This window comes from Crotalus tigris, unplaced genomic scaffold (assembly GCF_016545835.1).
Source record: "Crotalus tigris isolate CLP2741 ecotype Arizona unplaced genomic scaffold, ASM1654583v1 scf7180000024437.13266115, whole genome shotgun sequence".
Lineage (NCBI taxonomy): Eukaryota > Metazoa > Chordata > Lepidosauria > Squamata > Viperidae > Crotalus > Crotalus tigris.
Genome location: NW_024100606.1, coordinates 8407157 through 8429765, shown reverse-complemented (window position 1 = coordinate 8429765; position 22609 = coordinate 8407157). Strand labels below are relative to the sequence as shown.

Here is a 22609-nt window from a genome sequence, read left to right as displayed (position 1 = left end):
ACACATATTTCAAATTGAAGGTGTAAAATTTACAGATTTTTACTAAGGCACATGACATATTGAAAAACAGAGATACAAAAATACAAGTCACTGCATATGATGTTTAATGTATCTCATTTTGATGAATAAGGTTCTTCAAAATATTCAGCTTTTGACCATTTTTTTCTTTTGTATAAGCTCAACCAACAGCTTATATCTAGTCATACATTCTTCCTGTAGAAAAAGAAGAAAAAATAGAGTATTAATTTGTAATATTCATTTTTTTAAAAGCATTATAGACAATTTACACCAGGCAGGAGAGAAAGGGAAAACATTTTCTGAATTTATGGGGGGAAATTAAGTAGCATCTATTATTACCACAATTTGTATGTTACGTATACAGCTAATCCTCAAGTAACAATCAGTCACCTAACAGCTGTTTGAAGTTATGGTGCCCCCCCCCCCCGAAAGCTACTTATGTTTTGCCTGATGTTATAGTTGCTGAAGTGTCCCCACCTTCATTCACCTTTGCGACTAACTGCAGGGATGCTGCAGTGCTCCCTGCCTACACTGGATCCCTGTAAACATTTCTTCCCTCAACTGCTCCCCGTTGGCCTTTGATTTCCACCCTACCCAAGAAGTCCTTACACTCCTCACTTTTTGAAGAGTTCTGAAACCTCTTCCATAGTGTTGAAACAAATTGCTTTGTCCCTTGGCTGCTTGGTGTGCTCCTCTCTGGGCCACATGGTGGCAACCTGGAAGTGGCCAGCATTTTGCTTCTGTCCACTTGGTGGGAACAAAATGGCACATGAGATAAATTGTTCCATTTTGCTGTCTTATTGAAGTGCACAGTACTGTGGAAAGTTTCTGAAAGTTACAGAAAGCTGCAGAGCTGTGCAAACCACGTTAAGGCAGCAAAACAGTGGTTTGTCCATGGCCATATGGCACCATTCTGGAAGCAGAACCCATATTTCCAGTGGCCAAATTGCATTCTGGTATTCTAAATATTGCAGCCACTTCTGGAATCACGCCACATGGCCATGCAAGGAAGCAATCTATTCCAGCACTCTTGAAGGCTTTGGAGCTCATCAAAGTGAAGAGGAGGGTGTTTGGCATAGTAGGGTGGGAATCAGGCCTAAGGCTTGGGGAGACCTGATGGGCCTGGGGAGAGGCCTGTGGAGATCCAAGGGGCAGGAAGCGGAGAACGGAGAGTCTCGGAGTGGGAGGATCAAGTGAGACACCATTTAACGGCCATCACAACAAGAAGCCATAATGGACACTCCATTACAACTATATCTTGAGGAATATCTACATTCACTGAACACTAGGCAGCTTCCAATATTAAAAAATTCTAATAAAGTTACAAACAGAAGTGTATCTTCCTCCACTACTGAGCTACTGAAGAGTTGCCATTCCAAAGACCCTGCAAATAATTTTGCATTCATTTCTAAATGTCCCAAGAGTGGGAGCCTGACTTTGCAAGGCAAAGTATTCCATATGAGAACATTGGTAATGAGAAGGCTGCCTTATAAGCTATGCACTCAATCTTTTGTGGGCCAGTATCTGCAGCATCCCTGGCTAGTTCAAGTCGAGTTGGCAGATTCCATATGGATCAGACAGCTCCAAAGATTGGAAAGGGGAAGATCACATAGGGATTTTATACAGATTTCCCACCATCTAGAATTAGGCTTGGAATGAGCAATCAATGCTGCCCTCAGAATAGACCAGCGGTTCTCAACGTTTGTGTGACGGCGACCCCCGTCACACAAACGTTATGCGCATGCGCGGTGCCGCCCCCATGCACGGCGGTGCCCCCGGAGGCGTGCCGCCCCCCATGCGCGGTGTGCATGCGCGGCGGCGCCCCCGGAGGGGAGAAAATGGCGGATCGCCGCCTTTGGCGACCCCCGAAAAATGGTCGATCGACCCCAAATGGGGTTGCGACCCATAGGTTGAGAACCGCTGGAATAGACTAATCTGTTATTAAACCTGTTGAAACCATGGCAGCTCCAGACTCAGGTTGTCTTCAAAGGCTTTCCAATATAAAAATGAATTGCTGAAGTCAACTGGGTTAATAAGAGCCTGATTCATTGCCAGTATTTCTATAACTAAGTAAAGTTACAATTGGGAGACTAGTGGGACCGAGCCAAAAATTCCCCTAGTGCTCTGGAGAACAGGACATTACATTGCATACCTGCTTTTTCTAGAGCACTGCCATTAAAGTCAACAGCTGAAAAGTCCATCGATCCATAAGGGTTTTGCATTAACAATGAATGTGTTGCTGGGATTCAGCAAGCATGTGCTTAATCCATCCACTCCCTCCTAGTTTACAAGCATCAGATCAAGATATTGGAACTTCTGTAGCACCTCAGAAATTCTAAGCCCATTTTTCCAGCAGGCATTGATGGCTATAAGTCATTGCTCACTGCATATAGAAACATTTTTTTCCAAAATTTTCCAATGCATATCTACTGCTGCCCAGAATATACAATTAAAATATTTTCAAAATTCACAAGCCTGACCAAGCAGTAAACAGCTTTTTGCTTGTAACAGTTACAGTTCTACTACAGCAGAGCATAAAGTTCCATCTGCTTTGTGTACCTCTAACAGAAGCAAATACTTCTAATATAGCTAAATATAATGTACTGTATCTCTCACTAGAAAATATTCAGCTTGATAGCCAAGACAGAGGTACCATTTCAATCCCCCTTTCAAGCCATATCCTTTCCAACATTATCTTTCATATATCCAGGACAATGCGACATGCAAGGATGTAACTAATCAGTTCCTAACTGTCACCTGGCTTTAACACATTTGGCAACAACTGCTTACTGGCTAATTGTGGTACAGCCACCAATGTTAGACTACCCTCCTGAATAACATAAAACCTGGCAAAGGTTTTTACTTATTCTTCAATTTTCCATCCTTCACCATGCATGAGACTCTACAAAACCTTTGAAATTATTTTGTTAGGATTGCTTACCTCAAGACACTCACCTTCTTGCTACAGGATTTAATTTATATTTACAGCCATGTACCTTCCCTACTTTGCTTTTTTTTTTAAAAAAAAAAAAATTCCATTGGTTGTTTGGACTGGTCTTTTTGCTCTAGTCCCTCTATCACCTTCCTCATCCATCACGCTTTCATAATTAAAAACATTAAATTATCAGCAAGTTTGGGGGGAAGAGAAAAAGAGACAACATCATCTGCTTGAAAACTGAAGAATATGCTCTCCTCCCTCAGATAGACCTTTTGATATAATCAAGAAGGCTGTTTATACATTTGAAACCTCTTGTGCAACACTGATCCTTTAAAACTTTGCTGGAACATATTACATGACAGACTAGGAATACAATCAATATTTTCCAGCATTATGATTTCATGGCCTTACCGGTATCCTATATATAAGACTATGCAACATTTATTTGGTGTTCTAAACACGATATAATTGTTTTCTGCCCATTAAGTCAATACGGTTGAATTGCTTCTATTATTTTTTCAGAGAAACAGGTGATAGAAAACACGAGGCAGACTATTGTTTGTCATAAGTACAGGCAAAAACCTTGTTTATCATTACCTTTAAAAATACTCTGTCAATTGCATTAAATTTAAGAGTGTTAATTTTCTAAAACTAAATTTACAAGAAAAATTAACAAAAAATTACCCAACTCCAAAAACTTCACCTTGCTTTTTCCTGGAACACATTTGGCAATTTTATCCCAACGTTCCAGCGTTCCCTTTGGATACTGTTGCAAAGCCAGCTCTAGAAGCTTTTGTTGATTCTGAGTCCACAAGTCATCTGAACTGCGACACTTCTCTTTTTTTCTGGCCTCATCATCGCTATATTCCTCTTGTTCTGCAGTGTCAAAGTCCTTCTGGCGCTTCCCTCTACACTTGTCCTCTGTTGTCTCTTTTGTCCCTGGGAATATTGTTTCAGCAGCCTTTGGTATTGTTTTCCGCCTCCGATGTCGGGCTTCATTTAACCCAGTCTCTTGTTCATCTGTTGTGATCTTATTTATTGTTTCTGGATCATAATTGTACTTTGTTGTTTCCTCCTGGTCATCTTCTTCTTTATCCCGTTGAGTTATTATAAGATCAGGTAAGTTAATACTGGCCTTGTTGGGTTTTGAGCTTTGGGCCAAAGTTTTCAACTCTGAAAATTTAATAGTACCTATTGAAAAATAGCAGATATCAGATTAACAGATAATAAGGGAGAAGATGGGGAGAACCAACATTCCAAACAGATTTTTGATTAAAGTATGCTTCATGAACCAGCCTTGGAAATATCTGACACCTGTATTCAAAAATCAGACTTGAAAAACATAATAGATTAAATCCAGACTTAAATCCAGATAAGTCTGATTCAAGCTAATAAATCAGGCTTTCATTTTTACTTGTATGTTTCCATGGTAGTCACACTTAGTTTAAACAGTCCAGAAATAGCATCAATTAGGTATGATGTTAAGAGGTCTTCCGTTATATTCTGGCTCTTTTGTTAACATACACTCCTCTATGCACTGATACACTGAAATGAATGAACTGCAGTGCTCCCATTGAAATGGAAGAATAATGCACTGCCACGGTGTTTAATCAATGGTACCCTTAGTTATTTTAATTCATCTTTTGGATCTCTGGAACAGATGTCACATATTTTTGTTTTCTTTACACTGCTGACAATTTGAGGCAGAGTTTCACATTATCCACTTAATGAAGGCATACATGCATAGAAGCTCCTTTTTTTGCCTGTTACTTCTTTTCAAAAGAAACAGTATGCTTAGTAATGGCTTAGTAATACCTAGGACCACCTTTTGTCCACCACTACTCTAGCCAATATGGATATTTACTCTCTGGCCTCTACAATCTTTTAAGTAGGACTCAGAAGCTCTGGAGATTGCCACTATCCCATGACTGTAGAGGAGAATTCTACAACCTCCTAAAAGCTGTATTTTTAAAAAATGAATTATTAAAAATGATAGAATGAAAAATATTAAATACTTAAGAGGCAAGCAGTTATTGCCTATAATTCATTTTAAATGTAACTGAAACAAAAATAAAAGTTTGATCCTCAATTCATCAGATTTGGGAGGATTATCTGGCACTCCAGTCAAAGGCCAAATGTACCATCACATCAGAAAAAGAATCATTTTCCAGATATAGAAGAATCTCTTGATTTCTTTCTCTCCAACTATGTTAATTTATTTACTGCTGTGAATAATTCCTAATCTTGATAACGAAGACAAGGAAGCTTCAGTGGCTATAAAACACTATAAAATGAAATGCATGTTTTTACTTATCTATTCTGCCATTAGTTGAGACCTATGAACATTCAAGACTGCATCAACAAAAGACTAGATTCTGTGGTTCCTAGTTCCTAAAACTCCTGATTAGGAAAGTTCAACTCCAGTTATTCCAGATTTGGGAAGGCAATTCTTCCTAGTTTACAGCAAAATAGGTGGGCAGAATGCCAAGAAATATTTTATTTTTCAAAGAACACTGGATTAAGTTATTAGCTGAAAACATGTTCTTCAGTATATCTATAGTATATAGATATAGATAGCCATAGAAATAGAAACAATTGAGGGATTATGTGTTGCAACTCTGTTTTGGAGGATTGCATAGAGCACTCAAGAGAATTTGGGGATCATTTTTAAATGCTGTTTTGAGGGTAAGAATGGGAATAAGAGTTATTTGGGAGAATATCCCATCCCTACCCTTACCTCCATAATCTTCCTAAAAAGTCCCTATTTGGAAGTGGATTTTTTGGAACTGTGATAGTTTCAGAGTAGGAATGGGAACAGTTTGCCTTTCAAAATATCCTGCCCTATTCTCATTCTTAATTTTTTTAATCCATCCTTCGAGGACAAAACTGCCACAAAAAGTGGAGATTTCAGGTTGTTTTCGTGTAGCACATTGTTGCTAGAACAGATAACAGAAGGCAGCATCTAAGAGGCAAACTAGTTCCATCTCTATGCTTATTTCTAAATGAGCTTTTACTTATGGAGCTACCAAACTGTTGGCCATTTGGCCATCAAAATCTGGCCCAATCTTTAAGAGCCACAATATAGCCTGTGGATTATAGCATCCTAAATTTGCATTTCAGCAAAGTTACACCTACAGATTAATATACAATCCAAAGGAGGGGAGGCATGCAACTGAAAATTCATAAGGAATGAAGAGAGAAAAAAAACAAGTTTAGCTACTGATCTTTAAAGGCAAATAAATATATTTTCTTTAATCATCGTGAGATATATAATGTAGGCACATTAGACATTACCTGGAGCACTTGAAACTGAATCTTTAATCTGCTTGGCTTTCATTGTAACCTGATTAGAAAGAAAGAGAAGTCATTTGATTTTCAATTGTTTTGGTAAGAGGACTTAAAAGATGTTTCAGCAGTGAACTCAGTTGCCTTTTATTTGATTATTTTCAGTCTGCAGTTCTTTCTCCTGTCTCCCAAGTTCATTCCCCCATATCATTACAAACATACCACATATTGAATCTGAATCCTACATTAAGGAAACATATATTTGCATCTCACAACTCTAAAAACTCAAAATGTAATTGAAGTGCTTCAGCAAAAAAATGAAATCCGCCAATAGTTTTTTTAAAAAAGGTGTTGTCATTGGTCCAGAATTAAATAGCCTTCCTGTGAATTGATTTGTTTATTCATAAAGTTTAAAATGCAGCCATCAAGATTTGAATCTACCCAGTTTCTGATTTCTTACAGTTTCTACAACAGAAATGAGGTTTTTTGGATGATGCTGGACTGTAACTGCCTTTATATCCATGAGACAGGTCTGCTGGGGTTGATAGGAATTGGCGTACAATAGCAATTAGAACACCACAGTTCTAGACAATAAATTATTTGACAGATTATTCAATAAATTATCTGACAGGTTATTCCTAATACACTTTTTGGTTGGTGAATCTCTCTAGCCAGCATGCTGTCTGGAAAATTCTGAGAGTCAAAGTCCATACATCTTTAAATTGTCAAGTTTGAAAAATACTGTTTTTCATATTTCTATACATACGCAGAGAGACAGAGATCAGTATAGAAGAAATAGCTTTTGTCCATCATTCGTAAGGTACTCTACTAGAAAACAGAGTCAAGAATGTTCTCCCCCATGCCCATTCCAACTGTAAAGCATTTCCTGTCTCCAATATAGCATTCAATGTTACACTGTCCAAAACTATTGTCAAGCATCTGATATAATATGAGGACCAGATTGCTCCAGCTTAGAACTCTTCTTACGCCTTAGAGCCTTGTAAATGCTCATTTGCTAAATTAGAAGTTCTGGAGTCATCACTATTCATACTTCCTGGCACTGAAGAGAGTTCAGCAATAGTTATAAAACCCAGACACAGCGCCTGGGCAGGGAAAGTCTGGTTAGTTTGGCATATGACTACAGAATTGAACTTGAGCCTCACAAACAGATGGTTTAGTGGCTTGGCCTGATGGATTATGAAGTAGACCAAACTCAAAGAACCACTCAGCCATGAAACTTCAGCCACTCTTTTTTAGCCTTTGAGGGTTGTCATGAAAATAAAATTAGTGCAATGCGGTGGGAAGGGAAGGAAAAAAGTAAATATAATTCCTTGCAATAGATCAATAAACTACATCAGATCTTCTCATGTGTTCAAGATAAGCTTACATTTTCGCAATCAAGATAAGCTTACATTTTCAAGATAAGCTTACATTTTAGGTCAGGCTTCTAAATTTGCTTTTCAAAAAAGAAAACAGTTATCATTTGCAAGCTGCAATATCCTGCATTGGGTGCTTTTTTAAAATGACAGATGCATCTTTAAGTTACTCTGCTTTTCTTCAATATGATCAATATATCCATCTCTCATGAGGGATCCCTTGCTTAGAAAAAACTCCCTGAAATCATAATAGTAATCCATCTAAGTATGTTTAACATAAATCCTGGACTGTTTGAAAGTTAACACCTCCCCTCATGTTAAATAACCACAAAAACTAACAGGTAATGTTTTTCTCCCTGTAACTCTCAAACTCAATGAGAGATAGGGGTTTCTTGAGCTCCTCTGTAAACATGGGACACTATTATAACTGCACCCACTTTCGCTTAGAGTGGCAGGCACCAGCTAATTAGAAAAATGTGTTCCTGTCTATCCACCTGCGTATTTTTTTATGGCTTACTTGGACCTTTTCCACACAGAAAGCAAATCCCGCATCCGTCTGCTATTGCAACTTGAATACAAGAGATTAGTGGCAACAGAGACTACAGAATTGGTTTACCTCCTCCCAGGCGGGTAAATGATACTATTTCATGAAGATGAAATTTAGAGGTCTTTGCTGTCACTTCAGAAAACCTGCAGTTAATAACCATATTAAAGTATGTTTTTTGCAGACCAGTCTATTTTATTTTCACATTTTTTAAGTTTCTGAAAATAATGACCTGGATCGAAAAACCCATTTCCATATTCATAGAGTACTTCCATCCAGCTTTACTTTCAGCAGCAGTTGCGTGCCTCATAGAATTCTATTCCAGAAGAGCCTACAACCTTTACTGCCTAGGAGACCAACAGAACTAATAGGGTTGCCATCAGTAGGAAAAGGCTTCGATGCAAGCATAAAATCCTGTACATAGAACTCAAAATTTTAGTTTGCACCAACATATATTACCCAAGATTATAACATACCTATCCACCTTGTTTGATCTTCTTTCAAAATTTCAGTTCAGTTTGTTGTAGAAATTCCACTTTACAAAAAAGATTGTCAATTTAAATAATACTTCAAATTACCCAACTGAAAAAAGTAACAAAAATAAAGACAGGATTTTGTCACTAAATTTTTGTTGATTTTGTTCTTGTTATAGGTAATCCTCATGTTATAACCATTCAGTGACTGTTCAAATTTACAATTGTGCTGAACAAGGGGTATGTAAGACCAGTCCTCAGAGTTCCAACTGTTGCAGCATGTGATTGTGTTCCAGGTGCTCAGTGCCTGGCTCATAATTACATCATTACAATTGTATGATTGTGATTTCAGGCATTCCTTGCTAGCTTCCCCAAAAGAAAATCAATGGGGAAGCCAGCAAGAAATCACTCCCACTACTTTTTTGCCCAACTGTATTCCATTAAGCCTGCCTGAGGTACCCTCTGTGCTCCACTGTCTGCTTGCCTGGAATTTCTGTCTCTTCCTGTTTAATGATCCAGACAGTCATTGTGATTACAATGGTATTTGGGACTTCTGGATTGCTATCACTAAGCAATGTGATCATGTGATATCGTGCTTTATGATCATATTACATAGTAATACTGAAATACTGATCCTGATTTCCATCATAATCAAAGGACTACCTGTATTATTATTATTAGTATGCTACCTTTTTTATATATTTGGTCAACTCAAAGTGGCAATCAAGCCTAATACCACTTATTTTTCCCACAACAACCCTTTGAGTTGGATTGGTCTGAAAGAACATAACTGGCCCAAAGTCATCCAGTCTCCCAGGGTGGCCTGGAAATCACAGTTTCCAAACTTTTAGGCTAGCACCTTAAAGAACTATAACAAACTATTTTAACTGTTAGATTGAATGATGTCTGAATGATGACATCTGTTTCCCAAACCCTATATAGCCATTACTAAATATGTATCATTCTACCAAAATCTAGATTCATCACAAAAATATTCAGTGCTACTACAACATGCTAAGTCAGCACCACATCTAAGATGTGACTGTGTAACAGCGGGCCCCCATGACTGAGCACTTAGGCAGGAAGCAGTGCTCTTACAAGAGCAGCAACAATATTAAACTGATACAAAGGATTTTAACCTCAGGACATTGATGGTATAATTGTTAAGAATAGTAGTCAACTCTGACAGCTATGAAACTCATTGAGTGATTTTGGGCCAATCATTTTCTTTTCACTTAACTTCTTTTTAAAGGATAAAATTTGGAAGAGATACAACATTATCTTGTATGTCATAGGAGAGCAGATAATAAATGTAATGAACAAATAAAAACATCAAAATCACCATTATCTAAATCTCAACTTTCCTGCAAAACATCCTCCCAAAGATGAATCACAACTATCTGTCTCTGCAAATATACCAAAACAGCAGGGGTAGTAAAGTTAAAACTCTGACCTATATGCTACCTCAAATTACCAAGATCTCTACACTATGAACTCTCCATGTACATCGCTGGTACAAGATATAGAATTATTAGTTTCTTTCAACAATGTCAAACATTATTTTTCAAAGCACATGGAAAAGCAAGAAATTTATATCATGTTTATGTTGCATTAACAGAGGTTTGTGGAGGGGAAACAGATTCCTTGTCCGCATGTCTTTCGTACTACGGTGGAGAAACAGTGGTCATCTCTGGCTACTTTGCCTTCTCCCAATAGTACAGAGAAGAAACTGTTCAATGTTTCTTCCTCATTCGCTTCTCTCTTAGACGTGCCTTCTGTGGACACTCCTTTAACTTCTTTGTTTTTCACCTCTGCTATTCCAGGGGATATGGCTGAGGCCCTGAAGGCAGAGGACAAGAAGTTTGAGTTCTCTCTTCGTCGAGCTCACCAATCCTCGGCTTGGGTGATCAGGGCTGCGACTTCATCTTCCTTTTTCACAAGAGCATCAATCATGTCGCTCTGCGAACTTCAGGCACTCGTTCCCCCTGATCAGGTTAGGACACATCAGACACTAGGGAAACTAGTGGCAGCATCAGAGTACATGGCAGATGCTTCTCTTCATTTGGCCAGGTATTCTGTAAGATCCATTGCAACTACTGTCGCTTCTTGCAGACTTCTGTGGCTGAAGTAGTGGTGTACTGACTTAAAGTCAAAGTGGCGTCTGTCGACGTCCAAGTACAATGGTACAAACCTATTCGGTTCAATCCTCGAACCACATATAATTGAGGGCAAGGACAACCGTAAGGTCCTGGCACACCCATCCAAAAGGTCGGATAGGCAGCCCCAGCAGGAGTTTCGTAGGCAGGCCTTCCATCCCAGTGGTTCCTGGGAGTGGAGGCAGCCCTTTCGGACTGGACAGTCCTGGTATTGGCCCAGAGGCTCACGATCTTTTTCCCCCAGGCAGGATCGCCAACAGGACCGCCAGAACATTGCAGCCAAGGGCCAGTTCCAGTCTAAGTGTCCCTTCAGGGGCTCTGGGGGCCATCCCTATAGGCGGTCCAAGTGACGCCAAGGAGGACTCTTCCATAGGGGGTCGCTTGGCACTGTTCAGCGACGTTTATGGGTCAGAGATACCATAAAACATGGGCTCAGTCTAGAGTTTTATTCACCTCCTCCAGATCGTTTCATCCAGTGCCCAGTATCACAAACACAACCAAGACAAAATTAGTAGCCACGGCCATCTCTCATTTGGTAGAAATCAAGGCAATAGAGCCCATACCACAGGAACAGGAAGGAGAGGGGTTTTACTCCATCCTGTTTGTGGTTCCCAAAGCCTCAGGGGGATGGAGGATGATACTGGACTTAAAAGGTCTAAATCACTTCTTGACCTACAGAAGGTTCAAGATGCAGTCCTTAAAGTCCATTCTGGCCAGCATCAGGAAAGGGGACTTTCTCTCCTCCATAGACCTGACAGAGGCATACTTACACATTCCGATACTTCCGGACCATCGCAGGTTCCTTCGGTTTTGTTACATGCGCCGGCATTACCAATACGGGGCCCTTCCCTTTGGTCTCTCTTCAGCTCCAAGGGTCTTCACAAAAGTTTTGGCAGTATTGGAGGCCCACCTCAGGATGATGCCAGTGCGTGTGCAATGCTACCTGGACGATATTTTAGTACAGTCCAGTTCCTTCCAGTCGGCTCTGTGAGACCTGGAAATCACGATACATACCCTTCAGTTTCACGGGTTCTCCGTGAACTTCAAAAAGAGCCACACGATCCCCACAAAGCGCCTCCTTCATCTAGGGGCGATTATAGATTCGGATCTTTGCAAGGTTTATCTTTCTCAGGAGCGTCAGATCAGCATCCGAAAGCTCGTGCACCAGGTTTGGAGAGAGAGAACAGTGCCTTTGGTCCAGCATGGGGATCGTTCCGTGGGCCAGACTTCACTCCACAAACCTTCAATGGTTCCTCCTTCCCTTCCAGAAGCGGAACCTCAGTTCGTCTACCTGGAAGGTCAGGGTTCCTCATCACACTCTGCTGTCTCTCCTATGGTGGGCTTCATCCGCAATGTCCAAGGGGACCATTTTCAAGGAGCCTCTCAGGCTCACCTTGACTACAGACACAGTGGTCCTGATCGGATCTAGTCCACAACCTAAATTGGCTCAAACTCAGAGCCATACACTTAGCTCTCCACCGGTTTTCCTCCCTAGTGGTGGGACAACACGTCCTGATCCTGACAGACAATGTGGCAGCCAAGGCTCATATCAACAAACAGGGAGGGACCTGGTCCTGGTCACTCACGCAGGAGGCCTTGGAGTCCACTCTGGGTTCCATCAGGGCGGAACACATATCGGGGAAAGCAAATCGGCAAACAGATTCCCTGAGCAGGGTCACAGTAGACCACTCAGAGTGGCGACTGGACCCGGCACCGTTCAGGGAAATCTCGGACAGGTTTGACCATCCGCATCTGGATCTCTTTGCCTCTCCAATGAATGCCTAACTTCCCAGGTTCTTCTCCAGGTTTCCGACAAGGGGGGCGGAGGGAACGGACAGCCTCCGGTGCAAGTGGCCAAGAGGCCTACTCTATGCCTTTCCTCCCCTCCCGTTGTTGCAGGCAACCATTCGCAAACTGATTCAGGCGGGGATAATATTAATTGCTCCACATTGGCCAAGGCGTCCGTGGTTTACAGACCTTGTAGATCTATCTCTCTCGCCACCGTGGAGGATTCCCCCGGACCGAGTGGCTCTCAGCCAAGGGAATCTTCAACATCCAGATCTACAGTGGCTCCAGTTGGCTGCCTGGCATTTGAGCGGGAAAGTTTAGCTAGGCAATCCTATTCGTCCGGGGTGATCTCGATGATCCAAGCCTCAAGACGCCCCTCGACTAATCGGATTTATGACGCCATGTGGAAGATCTTCTGCATGTGGTGCACTAAACAGCAGCTCAGGCCATTATCAGTCACCATTCCTAACATATTGGGGTATCTTTTGGAAGGTATGAATAAAGGGCTCTCACCTAATACCATCCGCAGACAGGTTGCGGCCTTGCAAACGGTCGTTACCTGTGACAACCTGGTCCCTTTATCACATCATCCAGCTGTGAGTGCCTTTCTGAAAGGAGCGGTTAACGCCAGACCACCTGTGGTCCATCGTTATCCCTCTTGGGACTTACCTAGGATGCTACAAGCCCTGACTTCTCCGCCGTTCGAGCCCCTCAGATCTTGTTCTCTTCATTTCCTTTCCTTAAAGGTAGCATTCTTGGTGGCTATCACATCGGCCAGTTGGAGTGACTTGTGTACCTTTTTTGAGGATAGGGTGGTCCTTCGTTTGGACCCTTCCTTTGTTCCAAAGGTTAACACTTGGTTTCATAGGTCACAGGACCTAGTTCTTCCAGATTTTTGTCCTAATCCGTCACATTGCCTGGAGAGACAATGGCATAAGTTAGACGTGCGCAGAGCTCTGTGTCATTACGTTAAGTGGACCTCGGCCTTCCATAAATCAAAGGCCTTGTTCGTGTCCTTTCAGCCCTCTGCCATGGGTCAGAAGGTATCCTCTTCGACCATTGGTAGATGGATCAGGGTATGCATTGCTCGGGCCTACCTTTCTCAGTCACTTCCGGTTCCTACGCATATCACCGCTCATTCGATGCAAAGTGCAGCTGCGTCTGCGGCCTGGTCCACCCAGGCATCACTCGAGGAAATTTGTAGGGCAGCGACCTGGTCCTCCCCTTCTTCCTTTGTGAAACACTACAAGATTGATAGGTTTGCTGCGGCAGATGCCTCGTTTGGTAGGAGAGTTCTGCAGCAAGTAGTTTCTTCTCAGGACACACAAGCCTAGACTTTCCCTCCCCGTAGGGACATGAAGAGGCTTTGGTATGTCCCACTGGTGGATCCTACATTCATCATGCTGGAGAAGGAGCCTTTTCTCAGCATGATGATATAAAATCCACACCCTCCCTTAAGGCAGTCTAGGCAGGTGTCATGTTAATTGGAGCTATTATATCAGACTTCGTCATGGATGCTTCGCCTCGTCAAAAACTGGAGGACACTCCCAGAGGGAGGCGTGGCTAAAGTTCTGACTTAGTATCTTCTGAGCAGGAAGGCTGAGATTACCCAACGGTGGATTCTACATCATCATGCTGAGAAAAGGCGTTCAGGTAAGACAACGCCCCTTTTCTTTTCACTTAACTTATTTTTAAAGGATAAAATTTGGAAGAGATACAACAATATCTTGTATGTCATAGAAGAGCAGATAATAAATGTAATGAACAAATAAAAATATCAAAATCACCATTATCTAAATCTCAACTTTCCTGCAAAACATCCTCCCAAAGATGAATCACAACTATCTGTCTTTGCAAATATACCAAAACAGCAGGGGTAGGAAAGTTAAAACTCTGACCTATATGCTACCTCAAATTACCAAGATCTCTACACTATGAACTCTCCATGTACATTGCTGGTAGAAGATAAAGAATTATTAGTTTCTTTCAACAATGTCAAACATTATTTTTCAAAGCACATGTAAAAGCAAGAAATTTATATCATGTTTATGTTGCATTAACAGAAGGATAGAATCAAGATCATGTGAAGTGTTAATACCACTTTACAATGCCTTGGTAAGGCCACACTTGGAATACTGCATCCAGTTTTGGTCACCACGATGTAAAAAAGATGTTGAGATTCTAGAAAGAGTACAGAGAAGAGCAACAAAGATGGTTAGGGGACTGGAGGATAAAACATATAAAGAACGGTTGCCGGGATTGGATATGTCTAGTTTAATGAAGAGAAGGACAAGGGGGGACATGATAACAGTGTTCCAATATCTCAGGGGCTGCCAAAAGAAGAGGGAGTCAAGCTATTCTCCAAAGCACCTGAAGGCAGGACAAGAAGCAACGGATGGAAACTAATCAAGGAGAGAACCAACCTAGAACTAAGGAGAAACTTCCTGAAAGTTAGAACAATTAACCAGTGGAACAACTTGCCTCCAGAAGTAGTGAATGCTCCAACACTGGAAGTTTTTAAGAGGAGACTGGACAGCCATTTGTCTGAAATGGAATAGGGTTTCCTGCCTGAGCAGGGGGTTGGGCTAGATGACCTCCAAGGTCCCTTCCAACATTATGATGATGATGATGATGATGTGGACTACACACAAATGATCTGAAGAATGTTATCAGCAGCTGGAGTACCAATTCCATTGTCCCCTAATTCTATATTATTAGGAATGCTAGTAGACATTAATTCAGCAAAAGCCATATGCTTCTATGGACTAGAATTGTGGTCCCCAACTTTTGTGACCTGGTGGCCCGGCTGGAGGGGGAGAGAAGAACCAGGCCACATGAGCATGCATCCGCAGCTTGACTTGTGCAAATTGAACTGCATGCGTGTGTGCATGCATGTCAGCTCATTGCTAGTGCAAGTTAGCCCACTGTTCGCACAGCCCGGTTCCAAACAGGCCATGGCCCGGCCCAGCCCTGAAAAGAGATGCACACGGATTGCTTGAAAGCAACCCGTATGACTAAGTTTTCTCCCTATGGCTTCTCTGACAAACTTACCTATCTGAATACATTTTATGCTGACCTTACCTTACTTAAAAAATATCTAAAATTAATATCCCAGAATAATATGGAATAATTTTTGGTTCTCCAACCATGCACTAAAAAGGTCAGAAGATGATGGACCCATTTGCAGTGAGTTCCAATGCCAACTCTAGGCAGCCATGAGAATATATATTTCAAATAGCATCAATGCATATTCCAGCACTACAAATCAAGATTGAAGTCTTGGAAAAAAATAGAACTTGTCCTATCAAAAATCTGGAAGGAGTGATTATTGATTAATTGAACCCAGGGGAGTTCACCCTTCCCTGTGTGTGTGTATGAAGGGAGCTTGTTCAATTATTTCTTCAAATAATAAAAGGAAGGAATGAGAGCTCCAAATTCAACAAGGGGGGAAATGGGTCAAATCACAGATGTGTGGAGATAGACATGGAATACCAGTTCAGCTAACTAGATAAGGTGGCAGGAACCCTCATTAAAGACTACTGAATGAAGGGGGGGGGGAACCAATCTAACCAGAAAAGTAATGTAATAAAGGTTGCATTACCTTTTCACCTACAAATAAAAATAAGGTTCCATTATTCTGATTGGTTTTAAAAAATCTTTGCTTGTTTGGGGTCAAAACAAAACTAAGTTGTTTACAATATAGCAGTTCTTACAGTCACATAGAAATGGCAAAGTTGGGGCTCAAGCAGATTAAAGCTGCTGTTGCTTCTCTCCATAAAATTGTTGTATAAACAATTTTAGGCCAATATTTAAGTAACCCTGCTTAATATGGCACATCAAGAAGAGACTAAAAGCCACTTTTCATAATTAATGCTTTTAGCACATTTCAAAAATATAATTAAGGCAATAAAATTTATAATAATATCTACATTTTAAAAGAAAACATGGCTGAAATTATGGGAAAAGAGAAATGTCAATACAAGATTTCCTGTCAGGTCACTATGACCAATCTTCACATAATTTTGTTGCTTACATTTGCCAGAAACCTGACTCTTCATGGCCAAAGTTTTTGATTGTGAGTGGGCATTATCATGTTATATTACCTGGCAGTCTTTCTGCCCAATGGACTCCAAGGATATGAACAGAATATTCTCTAAGTTATCTTTTTTCACTTGCAAGCCTGACTTTTCGGGGGAGGGGGAGGGGAGCTAGGGGTAAACTAACCACCCGTATCCTGGAAACTATCAATGTCAATCAAGGAAACTGGCAACTGGCAACCAAAGAAACCAGAAATTGCAGTGATCAAACAATTTAAAAATGGCAAAGTTGCAGATCCTAACCAAGATAAGGTGGAGGTGCTTAAGGCAAGATAATTGTAGCAGTCAATTATATTCCCAAGTTATCCTCAATATTATGGAAAAAAACAGGTCCTGCTTAACTGGAACCTGCTGTTGTTGTTCCTGTGTTTAAAAATAATGATAAGGTATAATGTGAAAACTATCACAGAATCAGAAAGGTCTCTGCATGTTTTTAAAGCATGATTATAGTCAATGCAAAAATCCCATACCCAGGAAAAGCAATGTGATTTTAGATCAGGCCATGATCAGATTTTCACTGACAAGCAAATATTTAAAGAGTATACACACTATGGAAAAAATGGCTGCTGTATTTATTGATTTTAGAATTGCCTTTGACAGGGTCCACAAGAACACACAAAATTAGTTTGGTGAACAGTGTACCTAAACAATCATCCAAGCCATTGCTGTCTTTTCTGATGATATCTTTTGCAAGGCTGAAATACATAGTGAGAAAACCAGTACCCTCATAATCAAAACAGAAGTGAGACAAAGGCACGTACTATTACCATCGTTATTCAATGTGATGACAAATTGGGTGATGGAGAAAACCTTGGTTAGGAGTTCAATATGACATAGATAAATTGAACTCACAGATGGAGCATTAAACCAATGACATTGTTTTCATATAGAAATCAGAACTTTAGGTACAGAAGCTATTAGATGTCATAAACAAAAGAGCTCAGAGCTCTTAGGCAAATTGCACATTGAATTTATCCACATTATGGATAAATTCAAAAAAGATCAAGGCCATGCAATTGAAATCACAAAAATTAACTGCCTTAAAAGGCGAGTAACTGAGCAGATGGATTAGTTAATATATCTAAGCTTTCTGATCCCTTCATCTGATGCTGCTGAATCGAGTAATGTGTAGCTCATGGCAAGGTAGGTGGCAAATAAATTTAACAATAAATAGATATTTATTTCAAAAGATTTGAATACAGGTAATCCTTGATTTATGACCACAATTTAGAATTTACATCATTAAGCAAGGCAGTGGTTAGGTGAGTCACACCCAATTTACCACCTTTTTTTGACATGGTTGTTAAGCAAATCATTGCAGTTGTTAAGTGAAGCATGCGGTTTTTAAGTGAGTATAGCTTTTCCCATTGACTTTTCTTGCCAGAAACCAGCTGGGAAAGTTGTAAATGACAATCACATAATCTCAGGATGTTGCAACCATTTTAAATACATGCTGGATGCCAAGCAGCCAAATTCTGACTGTGTGGATGCTGCATTAGTTGTAAGTGCGAGGGCTAGTTGTAAGTCACATTTTTCAGTGTTGTTATAATTCTGAATAGCCACTAAAGGAATAAATAAGTTAAGGACTACCTGTATTAATTGTGTCCATTATTTGCTCAGGATCTATGGAACTTCTTGGGCATTTCTAGTGGAACTGATGGCAGAATGAGGACATTCAACAATACGTAATCAACAGACCATAACAAGTTGAGATCAGATGCAAGCACACTAAAACAGATGAAAGAAGAGAAGCTGAAGAAGAACAAGAAGACCAAAGAATACCTAATCAAGAAATACCACTTGAAGAGTGGCTAATGTCTGGCAAAATTACTTGCTTACCAACAACTTTCAAATTGCTAACTAGTGTGGTAGTTGATGCAGTCCAATAGCATCTAACTGAAAACAATCTTTTTCCACCTGAGCAAAAAGGAAATCACCCCAATAGCAGAGGAACAAAAGATCAACTCCTAACTGACAAATAATTTTGGAAAACTGCAAGAGAAGGAAGACCAACGTGAATGTAGCATAATTGACTATAAAAAGGCATTTGACTCTCTGCCATTGACTGGATAATCAAGTGCCTAGAAATAACAAGAGTCAGTAGAAACATCAGAAGCTTTGTGCAAAGATCGATGGCACAATGGAAGACACAGTTTCATGTCAATGGTGAGAGACTGGGAGAGATTACTATCAAGAGAGGAATATTTCAAGGAGATTCCCTGTCACCACTACTATTTATCATTGTACTGTTTTCTCTGTCAACAATACTGAATATCTCAGACCATGGCTATCAAACATCCAAAACATCTGCCAGATTATCCCACCTCCTTTACATGGATGATTTGAAGATGTATGGAAAAACACCATCTGAAATAGAATAGCTACTGAACACTGTCTGTTAGAGAAGATATTGCAATGGAGTTTGGTTTGGACAATTGTGCCACACTCATTATCAAACAAGAAAAAATAGTGAAAACTGAAGCAATCAAGATATCTCATGAAAATAACTTTAAGAGTCTGGATGAAGAAGATTATTACAAATACCTGGGTATTCTTCAAGCCAACAACATCAAGCACACTGAAGTAAAGAAAAAGATTAGAAATTAATATATCAAGAGAGTGAAGAAGATCTTTAAGTCCAAATTCAATGGAGGAAATACTATCAAGGCAATCAACACCTGGGCAATTCCAGTCATTAGATACACAGCTGGAATAGTGGACTGGACTCAAGCAGAACTAAAAGCAATGGATAGGAAAACCAAAAAAATTATGGTAACAAATTATGCCCTTCATCCTCGCAGCGACATTGACAGATTCTATCTACCAAGCAAATAGGTTGGTTATGGAATATTGCAAGTACATCAGATGGTTGAGGAAGACAAAATGGCTTTGGAAGAATATCTGAAAGACAATGAAGAAGATGCACTGAAGACAGTACACCAGGAAGGCTTACAGACTACTGGAGAGACCAATCTGCCCTATAAAACCAAATGAAAAACAGAATATAGGCATGGGAAGACAAAGCACCACAATGCCAGTACATTAAAAAAATAGCAGGGAAAGCAGATAACAAGAAGACCTGGCAATGGCTATGAGTAAGAAAACTGAAGAAAAAGATTGAGGGACTAATATAAGACCAAGCCCCAAGGACAAATGCATATAAAGCCAGAATTGAGAAGATAGCAACAGACAGTAAGTACCGCCTATGCAAGAAGATTGCCCAGACTAACTACAAGCAGTGGCAGGACAAAGTAGCAACAATGGTGCATTAGAAGATCTGCAAGAAATGTAATGTGTCTGCAAGCCAGAACTGGTGGGACCATAAAATAGAGAACGTCATAGAAAATGAAGAAATTAAATTGTGATTTAGAATTCAGACAGGCACATGCCACATAACACCCAGATTTAACAACTGTTGATAAGAAAGACAAAAGAAGACTGGATAGTGGATGTGGCAGTGCCTGGAGAGAGCAGAATAGAAGAGAAAGAACTGGAGAAGATAACAAAATACAAAGACCTACAAATAGAATGACTGTGGCAAAGGCAAGCAAGGGTAGTACAAATAGTAATAGGCACCTTGCGTGCAATCCCAGAACAAATGGAGCATTGACAAATTCACCACCAGTCAATTGCAAAAGGCACCATCAGTCAACTGGGAACAGCTTCCATCCTGTGACGATATCTGTAACACCATCAAACATCCAAACGTCTGCCTATCCCAGGTTCTTCGTAAGGACTCAATAGGTAGACAAAAATGCCAAATCCAGTCTGAACATTTGGCTGGCTGTGCTAATAATAATAATAATAATAATAATAATAATAATAATAATAATAGAAAAAAAAATAGCTGGGAAAGCAGATAACAATAAAACCTGGCAATGGCTAAGAGCAGGAAAATTGAAGAAAGAGACCGAGGGACTAATTCTGGCTGCACAAGACCAAGCCTTAAGGACAAATGCATACAAAGTCAAAATTGAGAAGACAGCAACAGACAGTAAGTGCCGCCTATGCAAAGAAGCTGAAGAAACAGTGGACCACTTGGTAAGCTGTTGCAAGAAGATTGCACAAACTGATTACAAGCAGCGGCATGACAAAGTAGCAACAATGGTGCATTGGAAGATCTGCAAAAAATATCATTTGCCTGTAAGAAAAAACTGGTGGGATCATAAAATAGAGAAAGTCATAGAAAATGATAAAATTAAACTGCTCTGGGACTTCAGAATTCAAACAGACAAGCACCTGCAACATAACACCCCAGACTTAACAATTGTCGATAAGAAAGACAAAAAAGTCTGGATAGTGGACGTGGCAGTGCCTGGAGATAGCAGAATAGAAGAGAAAGAACTGGAGAAGATAACAAAATACAAAGACCTACAAATAGAAATAGAAAGACTGTGGCAAAAGCAAGCAAGGGTAGTACCAATAGTAATAGGCTCCTTGGGTGCAATCCCAAAACAACTGGAGCACCACTTGAACACCATTGGCATTGACAAATTCGCTATTAGTCAATTGCAAAAGGCGGCCTTATTAGGAACTGCTTCCATCCTGCGACGATATCTGTAATACCATCAAACATCCACATCTGCCTATCCCAGGTCCTGGGTAAGGACTCGATAGGTAGACAAAATGCCAAATCCAGTCTGAACATCTGGCTGACTGTGCGATGATCGATAATAATAGTAGTAGTAGTAGTAGTAGTAGTAGTAGTAGTAGTAGTAGCAGTAGTAGCAGTAGTAATCTGCTACTGTAATAGTTCTTGGGTCCTTGGTTAGAACTTCAACTGTTAAGTTTTTATGAGTCCCAGAATGTGAATCAAATTGAAGATTAAATCTTAAATAATAATGAAAGCACTGTGGAAATGACTAGAATGGAAGAAGACATTCACATAACAACAGAAATTGTACAAAAAACAAATAAAGAAAGTCAAGAACTGGAGTGTCCCTGGTTTAAATGACCTGCATGGATTCTGGTTAAAATCACTAACAAGTTTGCATACAAGGTTAGTAAACCAGATGAATCAGGTTCTAAAAACATCAGAAAGTAAAAAATGGCTAAAAACCAGAAGAACGTTTTTGATTCAGAAGGATGCAGAAAAGGGAAATAAAACCTGAAAATTACAGGCCAATAACTTGCCTGCCAACAACAAATTACTTATAGGCATTTGCAAACCAAATTTATGGATATTTGGAAAACAAGGATCTGCTGCCTGTAGAACAGAAAAGATGCTACAAAAATTCAAAAGGAACCAAAGACCAATTGATGATTGATAAACTGGTTTTGAAGAATTCAAAAAACAAGACAAACAAATTTGTTCATGGCCTGGATTGATTATAAGAAAGCATTTGATTCTGTTCCACACAGCTGGATTGAGAAAAGCTTAGACATTTTTGGAATTAGCAGCAACATCCAGAAATTCCTGAAGACCTCCATGAAGCTATGGCAAACTAAGTTGATGGCCTGTGGAGAAGAACTTGGTGAAGTTAAAATCAAACGAGGAATCTTCCAAGGTGACTCATTGTCACCTCTGCTATTTGTACTTTTGATGGTGCCACTAACAAGCATTTTGAACAAAACAAACTGTGGCTATGAATTGGCTAAAAAGAGTTGAAAATTTCCCATTTGCTATACATGGATGATTTAAAATTATTTGGAAAAACAAAAGTTGAATTGAGCTCACTGCTAAAAAACACTGAAGAGTTTAGCAGAGATTGAAATGCAATTTGGCATTGACAAATATGCAACAATTGCTGTTAAGGCAGGAAAAATGGTTAAAGATGATGGATTCGAACTTGATAATGAAGAATTGATAAAAGCAGTAACACCAGAAGAAGGGTACAAATACTTAGGAGTTTTGGAAGCTTCTGATCTGTTGCACAACCAACTCAAGGAAGCTACTTCAACAAAATACATAAAGTGAATTCGGAAAATCTTGAG

At 40.0% G+C, this 22609-nt stretch overlaps 1 protein-coding gene across 1 annotated transcript in view; it reads right to left on the bottom strand.

Annotated features, from left to right (window-relative positions):
* Nucleotides 1-144: 144 nt before the first annotated feature.
* The window catches only part of DNAJC1 (DnaJ heat shock protein family (Hsp40) member C1), a 155066-nt gene continuing 132601 nt past the window's right edge, over nt 145-22609 (bottom strand). The window contains exons 10-12 of the mRNA XM_039331612.1: nt 6251-6299; nt 3660-4147; nt 145-213 (exon numbers count right to left, since the gene is read on the bottom strand). Coding sequence (XP_039187546.1) covers nt 145-213; nt 3660-4147; nt 6251-6299 — 606 coding nt within the window. The remainder of the gene's footprint in view (nt 214-3659; nt 4148-6250; nt 6300-22609) is intronic.